General features: G+C 38.8%; 2 protein-coding genes across 2 annotated transcripts in view; one reads left to right on the top strand and one right to left on the bottom strand.

The window, feature by feature from the left end:
• MCC (MCC regulator of WNT signaling pathway) overlaps window positions 1-19,684 on the top strand; it is a 715,741-nt gene that overhangs the window by 67,825 nt on the left and 628,232 nt on the right. The gene's annotated exons all lie outside the window — the stretch shown is intronic.
• The window catches only part of KCNN2 (potassium calcium-activated channel subfamily N member 2), a 77,339-nt gene continuing 66,306 nt past the window's right edge, over window positions 8,652-19,684 (bottom strand). Inside the window, exons 6-9 of the mRNA XM_080371230.1 lie at window positions 19,286-19,396; window positions 16,648-16,775; window positions 11,919-11,988; window positions 8,652-10,037 (exon numbers count right to left, since the gene is read on the bottom strand). Coding sequence (XP_080227356.1) covers window positions 9,750-10,037; window positions 11,919-11,988; window positions 16,648-16,775; window positions 19,286-19,396 — 597 coding nt within the window. The 3' untranslated portion in view covers window positions 8,652-9,749. The remainder of the gene's footprint in view (window positions 10,038-11,918; window positions 11,989-16,647; window positions 16,776-19,285; window positions 19,397-19,684) is intronic.

Below are 19,684 nucleotides of genomic sequence, written 5' to 3'. Positions count from 1 at the left end.
GTCACTGCTGGCTCCCTATGGGATTAGTCTCCAAAGTGCAGAATCATTTATTTCTGGGAAAAAAATAAATAAATAAAAAAAGTGTTCATTCATTCTGTTTTAGAAGAACTTTTAAAGGAATTATCTTTCTGCTTTGGTTTTTAAAAATGCTGTAGGTTGGTGGGTTTTTTTTGGTCCATTTTTTTAAAATCTTCCTCACAAAACCGAGTTGGGAATAGAAAAAGCCTAGGGCTAACTTCACAAAAGGCATTTAACCACAGCATTAGTTCTCAGAGTGTTTCTGGCATTTGCATCATTGAGCTGCTACCTGTCTGTTTTGCTTCCAAATCATACCAGAAACAGCTTCATTATTTTTCATATTACACTTGCACAATGTTGCCTGATGTAAAACTTCAGATTGCCTCTGACTCCAAAGAGGAAGGAGCAAAGCCAGGGCTTCCTCCCAGCCAACACGACAAGAAAAAGAAAGTAAGTACTTTGTACTTGCTATGGTAATCTCAGCCCATCCTTCCAGCTTTCTAGGGGAGAATATCCTGTCACAGGGAGAATGAAGCTGATGGATAGTCATCACAGCATGCACCTGGGAAGGAGCAGAAGAAGAAATCTGAGTGCCAATTCTTGCTCTAATAAGTATCGTTACATTTAAGTCATCCGAGCACGTACAGAAAATTAGACAGCTGAAATCTGTGGTTCAGAAAATGCACTTTGCAGAAATGAAAAATATTTTTTTGCCTATGAGTGTCATTTCTACTCTGCCTTTGGATTAACTTAAAAGATTTTCCTAAAAAAAATTCAAAAAAAAAGAAATAAAAGCAAAGGCAATGTCTTTTTTTTTTTTTTTTTTTTTTTTTTTTCCAGAAGCACTGAACTCCAAGTATATTTACAGGTCTGGGTGATGTACATCCATCCCTGAGCGGTTAGAAATCAAGTCTCAGGGAAAGGAGTGCTATTTCCTATACATCACTTTGGATAGATAACTTTGTTTTTCTCAGTGACTTCCCTTCCATGGGAAAGTTATCTACCAGAAATATCAGGTCTTGCAACAGAAATTAATTTATTTGCCATCAAGATTTTCTCACAGTCATCTTGCAGATTGCTTGGAGCAATAATACACATGCAGCTTCAGGGAAGCTTGTGGGTCTATTTAAGTGAACTAAGCAGAGCAGTAGGACAGTGCTTCTTCATTCACAAAACAGAAATTGCCATATCCTCTGCTGGGCTCCTTTGCGCAGTTGCCTTGCACCTAGCCTTGGTGCACAGCCAATTTATCATGCACTCAGCTGAACTAAGCCAGAACTGTTCAAACAACTGTGAAACATCTTGTGAAGTGGTGTGAGGTGTGCTATGCTGCAGCCCCTTGCAGAGCAGTGTGAGTTAGTGCAGGTGGAACTTCATACCCTGAATCGCGCAAACAAGTGCCACCGGCTAGTGTCTGGCTATTTCATACACACGTAAGAGACATTTTTCCCCCCAATTTAGAAGATTACAAAAGGCTTCGGCACCTGACAATGTCTTTTTAATATCCATTAACAAAAGATGAAAGGGGGGGAGGGTGAAGACAACTTTTAAAATAAAAAGGAGGGAGACTTTGCCAATCTGCTTGTCATTTAGAAAAAGCTTAATGTATAAATGTCATGGAAACAAGCTGTTTCTACTGAATAAAACCAATACTGTTCTTCACATTTCTTCCTTTTTAATCTTTTTAATGCAGAAGAAAAAGAAAGCAAATGTTAAACAGTTAAAAGCAAGTATTTTGTGTGGTAGCAGTCTAGCTGCCTGTTTTTTTGTTTTGTTTTGTTTTGTTTTGTGGCTAGTCCTGTTTGAATGTTGTATGCTGCCTTTGGAGATCTTTGAGCAGAAAGCTGGCAGGGGAAGTAGACGTTCATATGGGCTACAGATGCTTTTGTGCTGCCACCAGGCACTAGACCATGTCTACGTTGTCTGTAGAGAACACCCATTATCTTCTCCATGGCAGATGAGGACACGGCCTCCAAAGCACAATTCAGAACTATTCATTGACCACCAACAGAGGCTGCAGGCTGTGCCAGCTGAAGATCAAACCCTTTCTCTGTCCCATTTCTATCTCTCTGAAATTTGTTGCAACACTTATTTGGAAACCTTACCTGCTACTTACCCACCTCTATTCTGTTTCCCTTCTGCTGAAGAGTGTCTGTAATTCTGGAAATGCACATATGTCAACTGCGGTATTACAGCAGTTGCTTCAAATTGCAAATAAATGTAGCTGGACCACTAAATACATTTTATAGGCTGAAGAAAACAGGGTAGCAAGGCTGGAAATGTAATCCTGAATATGGGGGTTCTGGAAAAGCAGTCTATTTCTTATGTACCATTTTTATGCTTCTTTTCATGCACTTGATAACTGAAATAAGTATGGCCTAATTTCCTACCGCTGCACTTTTGGTCCCTGATTAGCTTCCTCTGTATGTAGATTGTAACTAAAAAGCCTCAAAGAACAGAAACCCTTCCAGCTATTCCTGCATTATCTTCCGAAGTACCTTGGGAAATTATGGGAAAGCTTCTTCTCTCCAGACCTAATCACGGGCGATGTGCTGAGCAGCCAGTAAAAGGTGCTACAGCATCTGCTGACCAGGTGAATTCAGTGGGCATAGACACTTCCCAGCATGCCTGTGGAAATGGCCCAGCAGTGGTTCCAGCTGCGCTGCTTGAAGTCAATACACTCCTCAGAGGGTCCTGAGGACTAGCAGCAGGAGGCACTTTCAAAGCGTGTTGAAACCGCAGATAATGCAATGTGTCTGATCAACTGTTACCAGCCAAACGCACTGAAGGCTCTGTTTCAAAGGGAGTTAACGAAGCTAGGTGTCTTGCTAGCACATTTCAGCCTTGGGACTGTTTTCTGAACTAGCACGCTCAGGAGTGAATCTGCAGGTCTTTTGTCACACGGTCACACAGCACAAATGAGACTGAATTCCAGCCAACACAGACATCAAGAAAGGCTAACTGACATCTCTCCTTGCACCATTTCCGCCCCCCCCCCCCCCCCCCCCCCCATTTTTTTTGGAAGTAGACTTTAACCACTTAGAAGCTAAGCTCCTGAATCTCAATGCCCAGACAGAACATCTTCCTGAGGTTTGTTCCCCTTGGCTCTTGGTAGCTGGTGCTGGTGGAGTGTTGCCTGTTTCCACCTCCAGCATGGAGAGCTGCTCACAGTGGAGCAGTGACCTTGTGCCTTCCTCACAGCAGCAGTACAGCCTGTCAAAATGAGTGAGGTCTTATCACACCTGAGATGTGACAGGAAAAACATTTTTCAGTCCATAAGACCATTTAAGAAATAGAAGAATGCAGTGATGTGGTAGGGAGAACAGCAGCTGCATGCCCTGATGAGGGGCTGTGACTGCCTTTAGGCTGGTCTTGCTGTCTGCTCTCTCCAGTGACCTGCACTGGGCCAGTGGCCTCTGAAGTGCCTCGGGGCCACCTTGCCTTCCAGGTCAGTACTGGTGGCTCCATTCCAGGGATGCTGACAGCGGCAGCTATGGCCCCCAGTGCTCGGCAGATGCTGGAGGAAAATGCATAGAGCAAAGGGCTGAGGTGGGCAGGAGTGATGGACAGAGTGCGGGTGGCACAGACTGTTGAGACACCTTTTAATCAAAGCGCGCATGTGCATGTGCACTGTAAGTGATGTTTGCAAAAATAAAATATTGGAGCTCTGATCATTACTGCAATGTTAATGAATTTGCCACAACTATTTGAACCTGGAGGTTAAGTTTAGGAGTGAGTCTTAAGATAGATTTCTTGTTCTCCTACACGCATGTCAGGTTCATGTGCTGAACACTGGACATTTCTAACCTCTCCAACAGGAATCTAGACTCAGTCACTTTGGAGAGGCAGAGCACTCCCACACCTCATTTTGCACAGATTTGGGCTACTCAGCACGTTGTAATTTTTTAAAAATTTTTTAAGGGCAATTCTGAGTGTGCAAAACTGCTTCTGAGGTTGAAACCTCATCTCTCGCAAATTTTCTGGAGGCTAGATGCCTGTCTTTTGAGACAATAATCTAGCACAAGCTCTTTCAGGTCTTCTCCTTTCTGTTACAGAGTTTGGAGTTCTGTAATAAAAGATATCTTCTTTTATTTCTGTGTGATAAGCCACCCTCATACTCTGTAATAGTGTGTCCCTACTGTTCATTGTCAGGAAATGTAATTGCACTGTCTCTTACAGTTCACTGGTACCCATGACTTTCACACGTGGAGTGAGGCTTCACTTAAAAGTTTTCTAAGCTCTGAGGCCAGTAGCTGGTCAGTTCACCTACTTGAAAGTTTTAGCTTCATTATTATTCCTGGTGTCACATGATGCTTGACCATTTATCTGGACTGCAGGTGCTTTTCCACTCACAGACCTGCTTTGTTGTCACCACACTGCAGAACATGTGGCTCCTCTTTAGACTCAAGATACTTGGAAATGCAGGTTTGGAAGGGAACAAGAGGTTAGAATAGGCATCACATTAAACTAGAATGTTTTATTCTAACTAAAAGCTTGTTGCTTGTTTCATGTATAACTGAAAATCGTCTAGACGGTCCTAAATATTTGAAGATATTAATGGGTTTAAGTGAATCTGAGTACAAAGAAAGTCAGCATAAAATATGTTGTGCTTCACTTCTCCATCAGATTTGATCACTTGCCACACTAGATTGCAACATGTTCGTGTTTGTGGATCAGAGATTTTCTTGCACTGCAGGTGTGTCCTATATCCTCCATTATGCAGAAAGGCTTTGCAGTCCTCTGCAGCAGAATCTGCTTCAAATAAAAGCCTGAAAATTACTGACCTTATGGACCTTCAACTGTATCACTATAATAAAGTCTAACATACAGCAGTGTGGTCATGCTAATTCTGGCAACTGCCTCCATTTTAGCTTTCTCAAGGCATGTCTACACACCCTAGCCCAGACTATGCTGCACCTGCTCCATCTCTGTGTTGCACTGCCCAGCTGCAAGCCATTCTTGGCAGGGAGTCAAGTGTCTGCATTAGGCTCAGTGCTACACTAAGCCACAAGTCTTGAGCAGTTGCATAAATTAACAGAACTCTCCTGTTTATTGCAATCATCCTGTGCATCAGGATGTTCTTGAGAGACATGGCTTATTTGCTCAGTGCTGTGCAAACTCACTCTATAGTGAGTGACACTTGTGGTTTCTGGGCCAGGGTTGACATGCAGATGGTGAGGCACTCAGGTGGGTCAGAGCTACACGTGTGCACGCTGGACCGCAGTGTCTCCTAAGCATCTCTTTTTCTTTATTCTCTCAGTCATGGAGGGGGCAAAGATCCTTATAGATACTCCCTACACGGTTTGGAGAAGAAAGGCAAACAGATGTTACAGCTCAGTCTTCTCTGCACCTGTGCTAACAGGTATAGGATCAGAAACATAAACCCTGATTGACGGAGGTAGGTTAGTTTTATTATGCATACATAAAGTTCCACATCATAAATGGTTGGCTCCGAGTGTGGGTAAGATCCACCTCAGGACTGTACTGATAGGGCAGTGCTCTTCCTGGGCTACAGCTGGCTTGTACCTAGGTAGCCAGGAGTGATGTTGGAGGAAATTTGTGACAGTTCCTATCAGAGCACATAAAACACGCTGATGCAGGGGTAAGCTTCTGAAAGTGAGACAGCGCTGTTAGCTCTTTCCTCCCTTCCCCTCTTTATTTGACTGCTTCTCACCAATTAATAATAATTTTGAGAGGCGTGGACCAAAAAGGCAAAAGGACTTTAAGGACTTTCTTTTAAAGAAACAACATGAGCCACAAAAAAATTTGGCAGATGAAGAGAACAGACATACTAATCAGAAAATCTTCCTTCCGTAGATAGAGCTCACAAGAGAACAGACTTACTAATCAGAAAATTTTTCTTCCACAGACAAAACTAAGAATTTTTCGTTACTTTCGGTTAGGGGAAAAGAGCTTTCAGACAATATCCATTTGTAGTACTGATATGGGTAATAGGTTTTATTCTGAATATTAGACATTCATATTTAAACCAGTTATTCTTTTATGCTTAGATATGCTTTTAAGTGTGCAGTCTATCAATTTGACTGTCCACATATGATCTGACATGGAAGGAGTCTTACAAACTAAGTGGCAGGAAAACTGTATGCCTATTACTTATCTTTGACTTGTAATGATGACAGTGATTCAGACTCAGTCTGGGGAGCCACGTTTTTTAAATAGCTCACAAGGAAAGGTATGGATTTCCAAAAGGCATTTAGAACTCCTAAGCCGGATGCTTAACTTTCAGATAGTGAAGCTCTTTCCATATCAGATCCATCCTTATGCAGCAGCAGGAGGTAAAGAAAGGCTGAGTTGCAGAAGTCTGTCTGGGTAGATCTGCAGGCTTACAGCAGATAATGATTTGCGGAGCTAGAGCATTTGCAAGTATAATATCTGTGAATTTATTATTCTGATCCTGCAAAAACTTAAATGCAACTAAAAATTACTATTTAAATCAATGTACTTAGTTTTAAGCATAGTGAACAGGCCTATTTGTGTTCTTACATTTCAGGCAGGGGATCTTTGCTAAATGTCATTAAAAATGCAGGGATTAGCAACAAGACTCCAAAGTAACTGATAAACAGAATCGGCGTCTGGAATGCAGTGAAAAGGAGAAATTCAATAGCAACTGAAAGCTGAATTTTCCTATTGGTGAGACTAAAGCAAGAAGCACATGAAGCTTTTAAACTGTAACATGGGAACTATACTGTATGCTATCAGAAAGATTCCTTTTCATTTGTAAACAATCTTTCAAAGAAAAATCTACGTTCAACTACACAAGCAGTTTCAGAGATTTGCTATAATGCTACTTTTTCCTTTTGGTGAGCACATATGCTGAGAACAGTGAAGAAGTTTAAGTTTTGGAAATAAAAAATCAGTAATGGAATTTGTGGTACTACAAAACTCAAACAAGGAAAGATTAAAAGGAATTTTGCATCAGGAGTAAGAAAATCAAAGCCATGTTGCTTTGTGCTCTCCTGAATATAAGTTTGTATCTGTCTTGTCTTTGACTGGATTCATGTGTTGTGCTTAAGTGCTTTTCAAAACCAGGTATTAGAAGAAAAGGATTATTACTACAAAAAATGCAGATAAATATTTGTAGTGCTCTTTAAAGTGAATTAAGAAATTGAACTGGAGTATTCCATGGTGTCACTATTGGTTGTTTGCTTTAAAAACAAAGAAAGGAATTCAGAAGAATTTACCAGCTTGTGACAGAACCCTACTGACAGGGTTAGTGCTCACAACCCTGCTTGCACAAAGCTGCTGCAAGAATTCAGCAGTTTCAGGCTCCTGAGTCCTACTGTGTAGAAGAAATTGAGAGGTTAAAGATGACAGTTGCTCTTTCACATCAGAATTCAAACCAGACAGATCTTAATCCAAACAGACAGACTGGCAAGGATTTTCAATGTGGAGCTAAAAAAGGGTCTTACAAATATAAAAAAAGGTATTGTAAAGCGTGAAAGTGCTTGTTCAAGCTGACGCAACAAAAAGGAATGTATTCATGCTACAGCAAGTGTATTTCACACACAATGATAAGAAAAATATTCTAAATTCAACACAAAAAATGGGAGAATGAACAAAAAAAAGCTTCAAAAAAAGAATTCTGAAAGTTGACTATTAAATTCCAATATTATTAATCACTACTTCTAATCCTGCAAATAATGTAAAGTGCGTGTCCTCATGACCACTCAAAATCTCGTCTAGCTTAGGACTGGACCAGCACAGTATTAGCATTGTACAATATCCATGCTTTCCTTAGAAAATGAAATTCACAAAAACAAAAGCAGAACCGCATATACATAGTGCTCATTATTTCCAGTCACAAAATACCACAGTCTGTAAACAAGGCACTCCAAAGGCATGCAACTCTCCTGCTCACCTAGGGGGAAAAATACTGCAAACTCACCACCTGTCTCAAGGAGGTGAAAAGTGTTAGAGACACTCCCGACCTTTTCATAAACAAGCAATGCCTCTAAATGTAACTGATATTAATCAGTTACACATTTTGTATCCCCAAAAAAGGCAGATGCTTTATTTTAAGTAGACCTGAAGTGTCTGCTGTTTTTCAGATTACGTATTTGGTTTTTGGTTTGGGGAATTTTGGGTGCTGGGGAGAACAGCTCTTCTGTTTTGTCCAGCGTGGCTCATCCCTGACTTTAGTATTACATAGTATTAGATACTAGCACTAGTATCTTCCCTGCCTGCCACTACTGATCAGAACTCACAGTGTCTCATGGAGTAATTGACATTTCTTTCAATATGTATTTAGTACATATTAGTATTCCTCCAAAACAGTCAGCTTGTTAAACTTAGCTAAAGTTTCACCCTTGTCTGGAAATTGGAGGGGGTGACTGGTATGTTTCATAAATAGCAAGTACTGTAAGATATTTCATAAAGTCAAATAATTTCCTGTTTATAATTAGGAATTGTGAATGCAAGTTGTGTGTGCTGAGCATTGAAGCTTACTTAGTTTTGCTACTCTGGAATATAAACCAGGAGAAAAGTCAGCCAGAACTTTTTCACAAATGTGTACACTATGCTTTGTGTGGTTTTTTTTTTTTTTTTTTTTTTTAAGACAGCAGGAGACATTATTTGTGCATGAAAGTACCACAGATACCCCACTGCCATAACTGTAATCTACAGCAGTTTTTTTTACAACAGTTTTGGGAAATATTGCTAAAAGTGTCTTGCTACGCTCGACTGCATAGCAGAAATCATGGGGAATACCCAAACGTAGTATATACAGAACACTGCTGCCATCACACAATTGTGTACACCACAAGCCTGTGTGCCAGTCATTCACTCCAGAAACATGAAACACCAAAAAGGAGAAAGAGTAGCAACCCAAGACTTTCAAAACCCAATCATCATTAATGGGAGACTTCCAGCTTGAAAGTGATGCTTCCATCTGGACATCCTTACCTGGCATAACTTTGAGACTCTGAATAAACGAACAGGACTTTACCTGTGCTTTGGGCATGCCAGTAGCTTTACAAATAGTCAGTTTAAAAGATCTTTGCCGTGGGCACTGCATAAATAATTTTATATACATAGGTATATATGTATATATGTTATCTATGTATGTGTATACAAACACATGTTAAACAAAAGCCCCAAGAAGATTTAAAAAACCCGTATCATACTTTATAACTTGTTTTCTAGGATAAACTATATTTTTAATTATTCACTTTAGAAATTGAAGCTGTCAGTGACCTTTTAAAATGACTATACATATACAGCACACTGTTAGATGAATATTGATTTTTTTCCCCCTCCACTGCAAGCAAAGTTTAGAGAATTAGTTTTCATAGTGAGAAATAATTAAGCTTCAATTTTGTTTCCTAAAAGTTTATAATTAGGCCTTTTGATTGTGAGCTTTTTTTTTAGTTAAGTCCAAGTAACCGAGCAACTATGTGCAGAAATTAACCTTTTTATTATTTATATACTGCAGTAGTAAAGTTTGTTTGAAGTGCATGAATAAAAAGTTAGTGAAATTACAGGAGGAACAATCTAATGTAGCAATAACAGGTGCATTCACTGTGCATCTGAGAGGAGGAGGGGGAAAAAAAGAAGTTTTTCACCATTTTGGCCTAAAATGTGATCAGGTTTCCAGGATTCTGACATCAGAACCCAGATAACACTGGTTAGAACGATAGGGCTTTACAATAAAAGCTAAAATATTGACCATATGATGGCAAAAAGTTTTTATTTTGTGGTTAACTTATTCTCTTCTAGCTACTCTCTGATGAAGTTGGTGGTGCTGTGGAGGATGATCTCCTTCTTCTTGACAAAGATCGTGATCGTTCAGCACTGTAGGCAACATGCTTATCATAATTTTGTATCTGAGCCTCAAGGAAATCCCTCTGTTGCTGGCTGATTGTCTGGCTAATCAGTCCAGGGAGAGCTTGAATGCTACCGATTAACGTTTCCAGTTTAGTTTCTAGAGTGACAATTCTCTTCTCAAAATCTTCGCTTCTTTCATTTAAGTCAGAAATCATGTCATACATGATGTTTTGAGTCTGAAAGTAGAAGGATGTAAACAAAGGTTTAGAGAGATCTTACAAATATTGTAACAAGCAGCATAACTCTACAAAGGTTTGTAAATGGTTTTGTGCTTCACAAAAATCCCCAAGAATATGAATATTATAACAATATCTAGTCTTGTGAACTAGTTTTCATTGTAGACTCAGAATAAACTTTCTACTAAATTTGTTGAGCAGAAATGTAATATATTTTGAGTAGCACCTTAGTTGTCAAGGTCTAAATGGATTAGACAAAAGACAAGACCTCTTCTAGAAGTTCAGGTGCTTAGAAATGCACTTTGTGAACAGTCAGTTGTGTAAGCCACCAGCAGACCAAAGCCTCCAAAGCCATGACAGCCTTGACTCCCCTGTATTTCCTCTGGTTTTAAATACCTTCATTCTTCTAAGCAGAACACAAATGTTCATTTGCTTTCTCCTTAAACTGACTAGGTTTTCTTAAACTGGCTGTTTTAAGAGTAGTTGGGTGGATTGTTTTTGAAATGTAGTGCAAAGAGTAAAAGCTCAGTTGTATGCTTCTCTGCTTCTGCATTCCCCAATCTGTCTGCCCTCCATAAAACAGTATTTGGCTACAGCAAGTATATAGGGTGTACTTTAAAATGCCATAGTGGTCAGTAAAAATGTAATCCGAAACGTGTTATTCCATTGAGACTTGAAACTGGTTACAAATAATGACTCAATTTCTTCCTCTGATAGACTGAGACTTCACAAATTAAAACTGGATGTAAATCAGTAGAATAACTGGTTGAAGTTTATAAACTATCCAAAGGCAATGAAAATTAATTGAATGACTGACTGCCTGAAGTGTCAAGCACTTCAGCATCAGATGAGTGTCGATAACCCATTTCTCTGCCCACTGTTTCAAGATGCTAGCATATCCCTTGATAGCAAAGCAGTCTACATTTAATAGTATCTGAAAAGTCCTTACCAGTTGCCAGGAGCATTAGACTGAAATGTATTTTCAGCAACTGTGGTTGTCAGGTGGTTCTTTAAAGCAAAAGGGGAATCAACACTGAATAATTTAATCTTTGCCTTGATACACTTTTAATTGAGGAGGGGTTTTAGGTACATGAAGAGGTGTACAAGAAACCCTTAGGAAAAGTCCATTAATGCCTCTAATGTAGTAAGAACGCTAATCAAAGTAACTGTCATATACTGAGGTCTAATGTGAAACCTGGAATGCTATCAGCTCAGCCCTCTAACTCTCTAGTTACTGTTTTATATTAATAAAAAATCCCAGCAACAACAGACAAGCCGTTTGCAACTGAACAGCCTCTTACCTCATCTCAATTGTCTTAAAAAAGATCCATAAAGTCTTATTATGTACTGGCAAAGTAGGCAGCTATTGTTCATTTAAAAAATTTAAACAAATGCAGACCTAAACCTACTTGTTCAAAGTCACTGCTACATAAGACAACAGGAATAGAAAACCAGAACCTCTAATTCCAGTCTGCATGAGAGCCTGTGTACTATGGTCCCTCATGGCACAGTCACTGACACCGGACGGGAAATCTCTTCACTATGCAGCACTACACTACTACAGCCCACTCGCAGTTCAGCATTTACCAGCACCACTGCAGTCACTTCAGGAGCTCTCAGAATCAGCCTCTGAATTCTTCAGTTGTACAAAAAAACCCCACCAAACAAACCCCCAAAATACAGTGCATTCAAACTCTGGCCAGAGCCATAAACAAGATGGTTTATTTAGTAGGTTTTACCACAAAACACACACATCTTTTCATTTTCTACAAATAACAAACTCGTTAACAATATTTGCATGTATAATGCATAACAACTTCACTTATAAACTCTTCATTTTGAAAGGATGCATGTTAAAAGTAACGCTAATTTTCTACTAACCTTTGCCAGGTCCACCAAAGTGTTGGCTTGATCGTTCAGTTTCCTTTGTTCCATTTTTACACTTCTTAATCTAAAAAGTGCAATTTTAAGTCAGATTTTTTTGGTGTATGTGTCATCTTAGGATTTCTAAAAAGCATGCACAAAACTTATAAGAGCAAATACTGCATGGACAATGCCTTGAGTACTTTGTGTAAAGTCAGAATTGGTTATGTGCCTGCTACAATGAGAAGCATGCTTCTTCAACACCGCAATAAAGAAAGAGCAAGGAAATGTGATGTCCTTGAGAATACCACTCGCCGTGGTCAAAGTTGAATTCAAAAAGGGAGGTAACAATTTATCCAGGCTATATGAAAGAAAGCCAAAACATTCCTCAAAGCCTCAGTATCGTGACAAGTAGATATAGGAAGAAACATAGAACAACTGATTTTTGTCATTAATGTTGTATCAATCAAGAATCTTCCCATGCCTACATGACTAGATACAGGTATTAGCCCTGTTCTGTCGGAAATGGACTGGGTTAGCAGGTGTTTGAACCTGATGGAAATACAGTGATAAGTGAGTTTCTCATTACTTTAAACAGAACTTCCATCTGACCAGCAGCTAAATAACCAACTTACTTGCCAATACATTTGATTTTCTTACATAATCGTGAATCTAAATATGATTACATTTTAAACTTACATTAGACATTCCTTTTCAATGCACGATTTAAATTACAACATTGAAAAACTATGAAGCAGCAACAAGGGTATGTTTTTCTCTTTCAAGCCTATCTGTCTGCATCATTATTAGTTATGTGCATTCTTTGAAAGATATATACATGACCCTTCTTACATGTTCCCTGAAACAAAGCCCATGTTTTTCAGGTTAACTACTAAAGGGGTGGTTTGTAGATGCAATGTTCACAAACAAGCAATTTCTCCCTTAAGTGCAAGTTATTTGTTCAACATTTCCCAACAGAGGAATACTTGGAATTCCAATGACTTTTCCTGTGGCTGTTCTAAGCAGGAAATAGCATTTCTCAAAACCAACATATCAGTTTTAAGCAATGTGTGATGAGATGCCATGCAGCCTACTAGCACGTAGGGCCAACCAAACCAACCATTTGGTTAGCTGTCAAATGAAAATAAGTTTGGCAGCATTTTGTGGCAGGTGGATTGCTAATGCATACACTGCCTTCTTTTCAGGGATGGTGTTACTTAGAAAACTAGTTTAAAGAAAATCTTCTTGAAGATATTCCAAAATCAGGAAGTTTTTGTTCCTGTCTTTAGATACCAAGCATTTCCTTTTGTATCTAGTCTAACCACCATGAGAAAGTAAATTGTGAAGAGTGAAATAGCTTTTAACACACATGGAATTAACTCTGTTAAGGTAGAAATCAATTGTTCACATAAAAATGACATGCTGGTGGCGTGTTACTTGAGCGTCATATGCTCTTCTTCCCCTAGAGACTTCCTTCAAACCACAACATAAATGCGGACTGTAGGAATGGTGCTTTCAGGGGCTATGAGCTGCAGCTATTCTAAAGTAAAAAGTATGGAGGTGTCTCCCAGGTATGGAGCTCTATCATTACAGTCTCAGAACAGAATAATTACTCAAAGGTAAGCATGAAATAATTTGACTGAGGAATGATAACCCTAGTGTTTTGGTGCGCAACTCTCAAGTAATTTGCAGAATATGTGTTTTCTGCTTTTCTGAAGATTCACTGACTCATCTGTTTGCCAGTTAGTATTTGAATTTTAAAATTTCAAGAAATCCATTGTTATTGTAGCAACACAAGTACCAGTGACATCAACATGATAATGCCCCATGTTAATCAACCCAATACCTATCACAGACTGTAAAAATGTATCTCTAGGTAATGGCAAGTCTTTAGCTGCAGCAGCCAGATTTAACAAAAGCTGTCAGACTTTCATTCCTAAATTCATTAAGAGAAAATATGAAACATCTTGATTTTATGAACTTCACTTATCACAGCAAAAGATCATGATTCTGGATCGTGTTTCCATGGCAGCAATCAGACCACTGAAGTTCACAAATAAAGACTATTTATTGCATGCAGACAGTGGTAAATTCTGCAAATTTAGAAAGGAACAGCTTATACAACTTACTTCCGAGCTCTATTTTCATTTTGTTGAAATAAAAAGACAAAACAAAAGAAAAGAAACTGTAAAATATACTAAAACAACCAAATGAGCACAGTGGGCTCGATTCAGCAAGTGGAAAGTCCTAGGGAATTGCTACTTCTTTGAGGTGGAGTCTAACTCGCATTCATGATGAAGAAACCTGTAATAGCTGCAAACCTTTCCATTAACTATTATCTGTAGATTTTCTTATTCATACAATACACAAAAGGCCTTTTAATAGTATCATTCAGAGTGATGATTTCACCTTCATCTTACTTGGTGTGCATGAGAAACAAAAAAGACCCAGACCAGCTGAAGGCAGTTTAGAGCTGTGACCGTGAGTTTGAGACTGCTACCATGATCTGCTCTGGCTTCTTGTATGAAACTGTCCCTGAAACTTCACTCTTTTTATTTCGGTCTTTAGCGAAATGGTTGGAAAGGCGAAAGGAGGGGAAACAATAAAAACCTAAGAATCCAGAAGGATAGAAATGAGCTGTATACTACCATGAGTCACTTGAGTAAAGTTTGAAGATGTAAAGGGAGAAAAAAATCATTTGCACTCATCTACTCCACTACAGCCAGGAGAAAGCAAACTGCTAGAGCAATGTTTTCATCCATGGCACATTCTTCAGCATATTGAGAAAATTATCCTTTTTTTTTTTTCTTCTTTTTATTACATACAAAAGTTTTGGGAATGGGATGCAAAGTGCTAAAGAACAGAGGGAAATGCACTATTAACATAGCTGTTCAAATTTTGGCTGGCACAGCTAGGAAAAAATTACTGCTGCCACCTTCTTCACCCCTGTTCATTAGTGAATTTTAAAGGCAGGTGCAGAATAACACTTCCTATCCTGTGAAGCTCTTATGGTCTTGACTGATATATAAAGCTGCAGATCGAGCCTGCTGTGCTTTTTAGATTCTTCTCTGAACATGTGCACGCACACAAACACACACAGACACACAAAATAAATAGCAAAGTTAAAATATTAAGGAATAACCTTTGCAATCAAGGATTCAAGTCCAGCAAAGGATGCACAGGACGTGCCATCCTCTATCCCAGAACCCCTGCCACTCCTCTCTGCCTCCCAAATCTAAGCAGGATGACCAAACTGGGAAAACATACTTCATATAATCACATAAAAATGCCTTGACCTTTGTCATCTTTATATTCCTTCAAGTATTTCTGCAGTATCACAGTAACATTTAATCCTGCAAGTTTGCTAAATACAATATAGTGATAAAGGTTTATAGACTACTTCATATCTTAAGCTTAGCTGCCCATTGCTTTAACACATTGCTATGAAACAGAGAAACAATGACTGTTAGCCTAGATTTATTAATAGGAAACATGATAACCTGACCTTTCCTTCCCATTTTTCCTTCAAGATGACACATAGGTTTCTTTTTTCATGATGGATGCTTCCCTCGCATCTCCCACAGGTTGGATCAGACACAGACCCACACTCAAAAGCTATCAAGACATCAGTTTGAAATTAAACTTACTCAGTTTATCTACATCTCCCCAGTATCTCGTGGGAACTAATTTCATAGACTGCACAAACAGCTGCCTCAGGCTGGATGGGGACATCGAATATAGCAGACAAATAGTGGCATGGGTCCTGACTATTCTTCAAGAAGAATTTGTGGTTCCTGGGAACTGAAGTCTCCATGTAGTCTAAAGAAGGGTAACTGAATCATTGTGCAACTCTGCTGGTTTTGATGTACTTTATGACAAATATGTATTATGAATTTTAGATAAATACTTATTGTCTGGCAGTACTGTAGTTCAACTTAATCCTAACACTGGTTACAGTTATCTGGCTTGTTTTCAATTCCTTAAGGTTTCAGTAGATGGGAAGAACCCATCTCAATCACGCCAGAGGTGCTCAAAGGTCACACACAGACTGTTGGCATATACTCTCATTTTCTAGGATGGATGTCAGGGGTCATAACTGACATACCAACATTCAGTTTTATGCACTGAGAATATGTGGTAGAGAGAGGCAACCAATGGCTGTTGGCCTGTACAATCACACTTGATGCATATTCTTTTCATTAAACACTACATACATACTCATAGGCTCTCTTATATCACATAATTATTTTATTTAATTAAATTATTAAAATAAATCTATTAATGCTTATACAAATTATATAAAAATAATATATAAATTAATTTAAATTACTAAAACAACTACTACAAATGAAACTTTTTCATTTTCTTCTGTCTGTTGTAGCTTGTATCTTACTACCTGTAACAACAAAGGACAGTCTCAGTGGCAAAAGACAAGAATAGTCTTACATAATTCAAGAAGTGTGGGAAACTTCTAAAAAAAAAGACAAAAAAAGTTTTATTTACCCCATACTGGACATACACAGCCAGTACACTTCTTAATTTTTCCATAAACAGGTAACAGAGTAAAACTACAGCTTTGCCTTAGAGAAAAATCAACCTCCAGAGCAACGTTCTATGAAGGGGGGGAGGTGGGGGGACAAGGGAGAGGGCAGGATGCAACACAGGGACTAAGAGTAACTATGTGGGAGAGGGAAACTAAGAGAGAGAAAACACCTGGAGAGGAAAACCACAGCAAAATAGTACTTACTGATGAATAGCTTGCAAGAATTTGCGTTGATGTTTCCTTACTTTCGCATGGTCTATCTTTTTAACCAGCTTTGTGTTTTTATAAATTAACCATGTTTCCCTGAGTACATTGGCCGCTGCATTTTTCACCTGTTTAATGAAAGAAAAACACCAGGCTGACAAAAGTACCATTGTGTCATGATTTCTCTTTTCTGGTATAAACTCTTGCTGAAGCACTTAACAGCCTTGCGTAACTGTGGGAATTGGGTACATCAGGAACCTGCGGCACTGAGGGCAGAAAGCAATAAATGGACCAAGGGGACTGCTGAGCAATTTCTGTGTTACTTATAAATGTGACACTGGGACCAGCTCTCTTTGCATTGGGGAATAATTTGTCCCTCTTTAAACAGTTAGCACCATTTGGTGTTTATGGCAATATAAATTACAGTTAGGAAACACCAGTGCATTATCTGTATGATAATTAATTATATGTATTTAATAGGATCATAACATTTCTTTCATTCTTGTTTGATGATTGGTACCTCTTCTCTTAGCCATTTAACAGACTTTAAATTTCCAGAGCTGTTCGAACATACTTTCATTTTTCTTTGAATTTTTATTCTTGTTTATTTTTTGCTGTTCTCTGAGAAGATAAAAAAAAAATTGTCAATTAATGTGGCCTGTGTTCTACTTCATAATTGCTTTGAATTTTTTTTTTTTAAATGAGGTTTTCCCTACATTGTTAAAGGTTAGAGTACCTACAGCTCCTTCTTAGGCCCTCTAAAATTTTCAAGAATGCTTGAAAACAACTGACAAAGAATTTCAATGCAAGGTTGATTAATGACAGAACAACTAGGTTACTTGCAAAGGAAAACTGTCCTTACTATACGTCTTTATTTTCTCTCTCTCCGACTTTATATCATGCCAGTCACTGTAGTGTCGGAGCTAAGTCAATGTCTAGGTAAAGGCATCGCAGGAATGTCATGCAGTAGCTCTTCCCAGAAAGCGGTCCCCACCTTGTACCTGTAGAATTGTTGGAGAACATTGGTTCTGACTTCAGTGGAAGCACAATCGCATTTTAGAGACCTCCACACAATCTCTACCCAGTGCTTGCATTTCCGCAAGGTATGGCTATCATCAAGCTGTGGGAAACCTCTCTAGTATCTGTGTAACTAATTTGTGACCTAATATGCATCTCAGATTTGTTTGCTTGTTTGCTCTTCATGTGATTTGAGTTTCATGGCTTTGAACCTACCAAAGCAGCACTTGGATACAGTATTAGACTGATATTTAGATTTAGATGAAGGATAACTAAATAAAGTAACCTTTAAAAGACACAAATGTACACTAGACTCAAAACCTGGCCAACATTTACAAAACTTTTTTCCATCCTGAAAGACATTCTGAGCTCAGCTGTCAGATTAAACTAGAAAGTGCCTGTGTTAGGAAGGAACAAATTGTTGTCTATGGTCTACTATCAACAAGACCTTAACTGACTATAATAGGAGTGTAGATATACAAGCTTAGATAGACATCTCAAGTCACCTTTTATAGCTTTGTAAGAACTGCCTTCCCACTCATCCTTAGTCTTTCCCCACTCTGACTGCTTAGGGGAGGTACAACCTGTTAGTGGTGACCAGCACAGAGACGAGGGAGCCAGCACAACCATAGCGGTGTACTGATGTGTGCTGGACACCAGCGCATAGAGACGTGACATGGCTTTCCACAGCAGAGGACCTGTGGCAGCACACCACTGCGCAGAGCTGTACCGAGGCAGCCAACCTCCTTCCTTCTGGAGCAGAACCATGGCTTCCAGCTCAGGCATCAACATCCCTCTCCTCGTGTCAGCAAGGACAGGCTCTGCTGAGGTCCTGTGTCAGGACCTTCCCCCCCATACTGGCTTTTCTCAATATCGAAGAGTGAAGAAGTTGAGAGGATTGCATAGCTCCTACTCATTTGCTTGTTCCCTCAACACTGACCTGTTTATTTCAATAAAGGATTTTTATTGCCTTGTTTGCTGCATTATTTCATTTTCCAAGATGTTATTACAATTTAAATTATATTTCATATGGACTTTTAAAAAATACATTTTTTATGAATTCCAATGATTTATAAAGAGGTTTTGAAATAATCTCTTCTAAAAATATTATCTACATACATCTTCCAAGGCACTTCAGTACTGTGTGCCACTAAGTGATCCTCGTGTTGAGTACACAAAGCAATTAAAAAACCTGTCTCACTCAGAAACTATGAAAGTCTTTTTCTTAAGAATGTCCTTCATAGCTTTAGATTCTTGTGTATAACAGGCATTTCAACAATTTAGGTACAAAAATGTCATATGTTCTTCTCACGTGCTGCATGAAAGTTTTTGTAGTTTAATATAATAGTCTTTAGTTTCACAGCATTTAGCTGTTGGTTATATCAATTATCTTCCAGCTGTAAGGGCCCCTCATAGAAGAATATTCCAATCCTCCAAATCTGTTGAGAATTCATGGTTGCCTCAATTCAGAGAAAAGCTCAAGGCATTCGACTCCTTCTCCTTGCAAAATCACACCCGTGGAAAATGTTCAGTAGATCACAGCAAGGGACTATTTAAAACAAATACAGAAATAAATTAACACACATTTCCTTTTCAGTTGCAAATATAAAGTGTGACTTACTCTTTTAGTTAGCTGGGTGTCCATCATGAAATTATGCACATGTTTTTCAGCTTTGGTAAGTTCTAACTTCCTTGCCACCACAGCTACCACCAGTGCAGTGCACCCAGCACCCTGAAAACAATAAAATAAACCCTCAAGATGTTACTGCTGCATTTTGCAGAGTTTTTAGCGGAAGTTTCTCCTTTGCTGTAGAAGTCTGACAGGCATCAGGTGATTCATCCCTGGTAAACAGAGTGAACACGTTACAGCTATTTCAGTTCAGAGTAATAGGAAAAGTTAGTAATTACAGGCTGGTAAACTGTCAAGGCGTCAAAATAATTAATGAGCAGCAACATTTAAAAGTTCTGCTTTTTGTCTGCAGGGGCTGAAAATTTGAACACATCCCATTTCTAGTGCATA

Source organism: Falco punctatus (genome assembly GCF_963210335.1).
Source record: "Falco punctatus genome assembly, chromosome: Z".
Taxonomy (NCBI): Eukaryota; Metazoa; Chordata; class Aves; order Falconiformes; family Falconidae; genus Falco; species Falco punctatus.
This window is presented reverse-complemented; position numbering and strand designations above follow the sequence as displayed.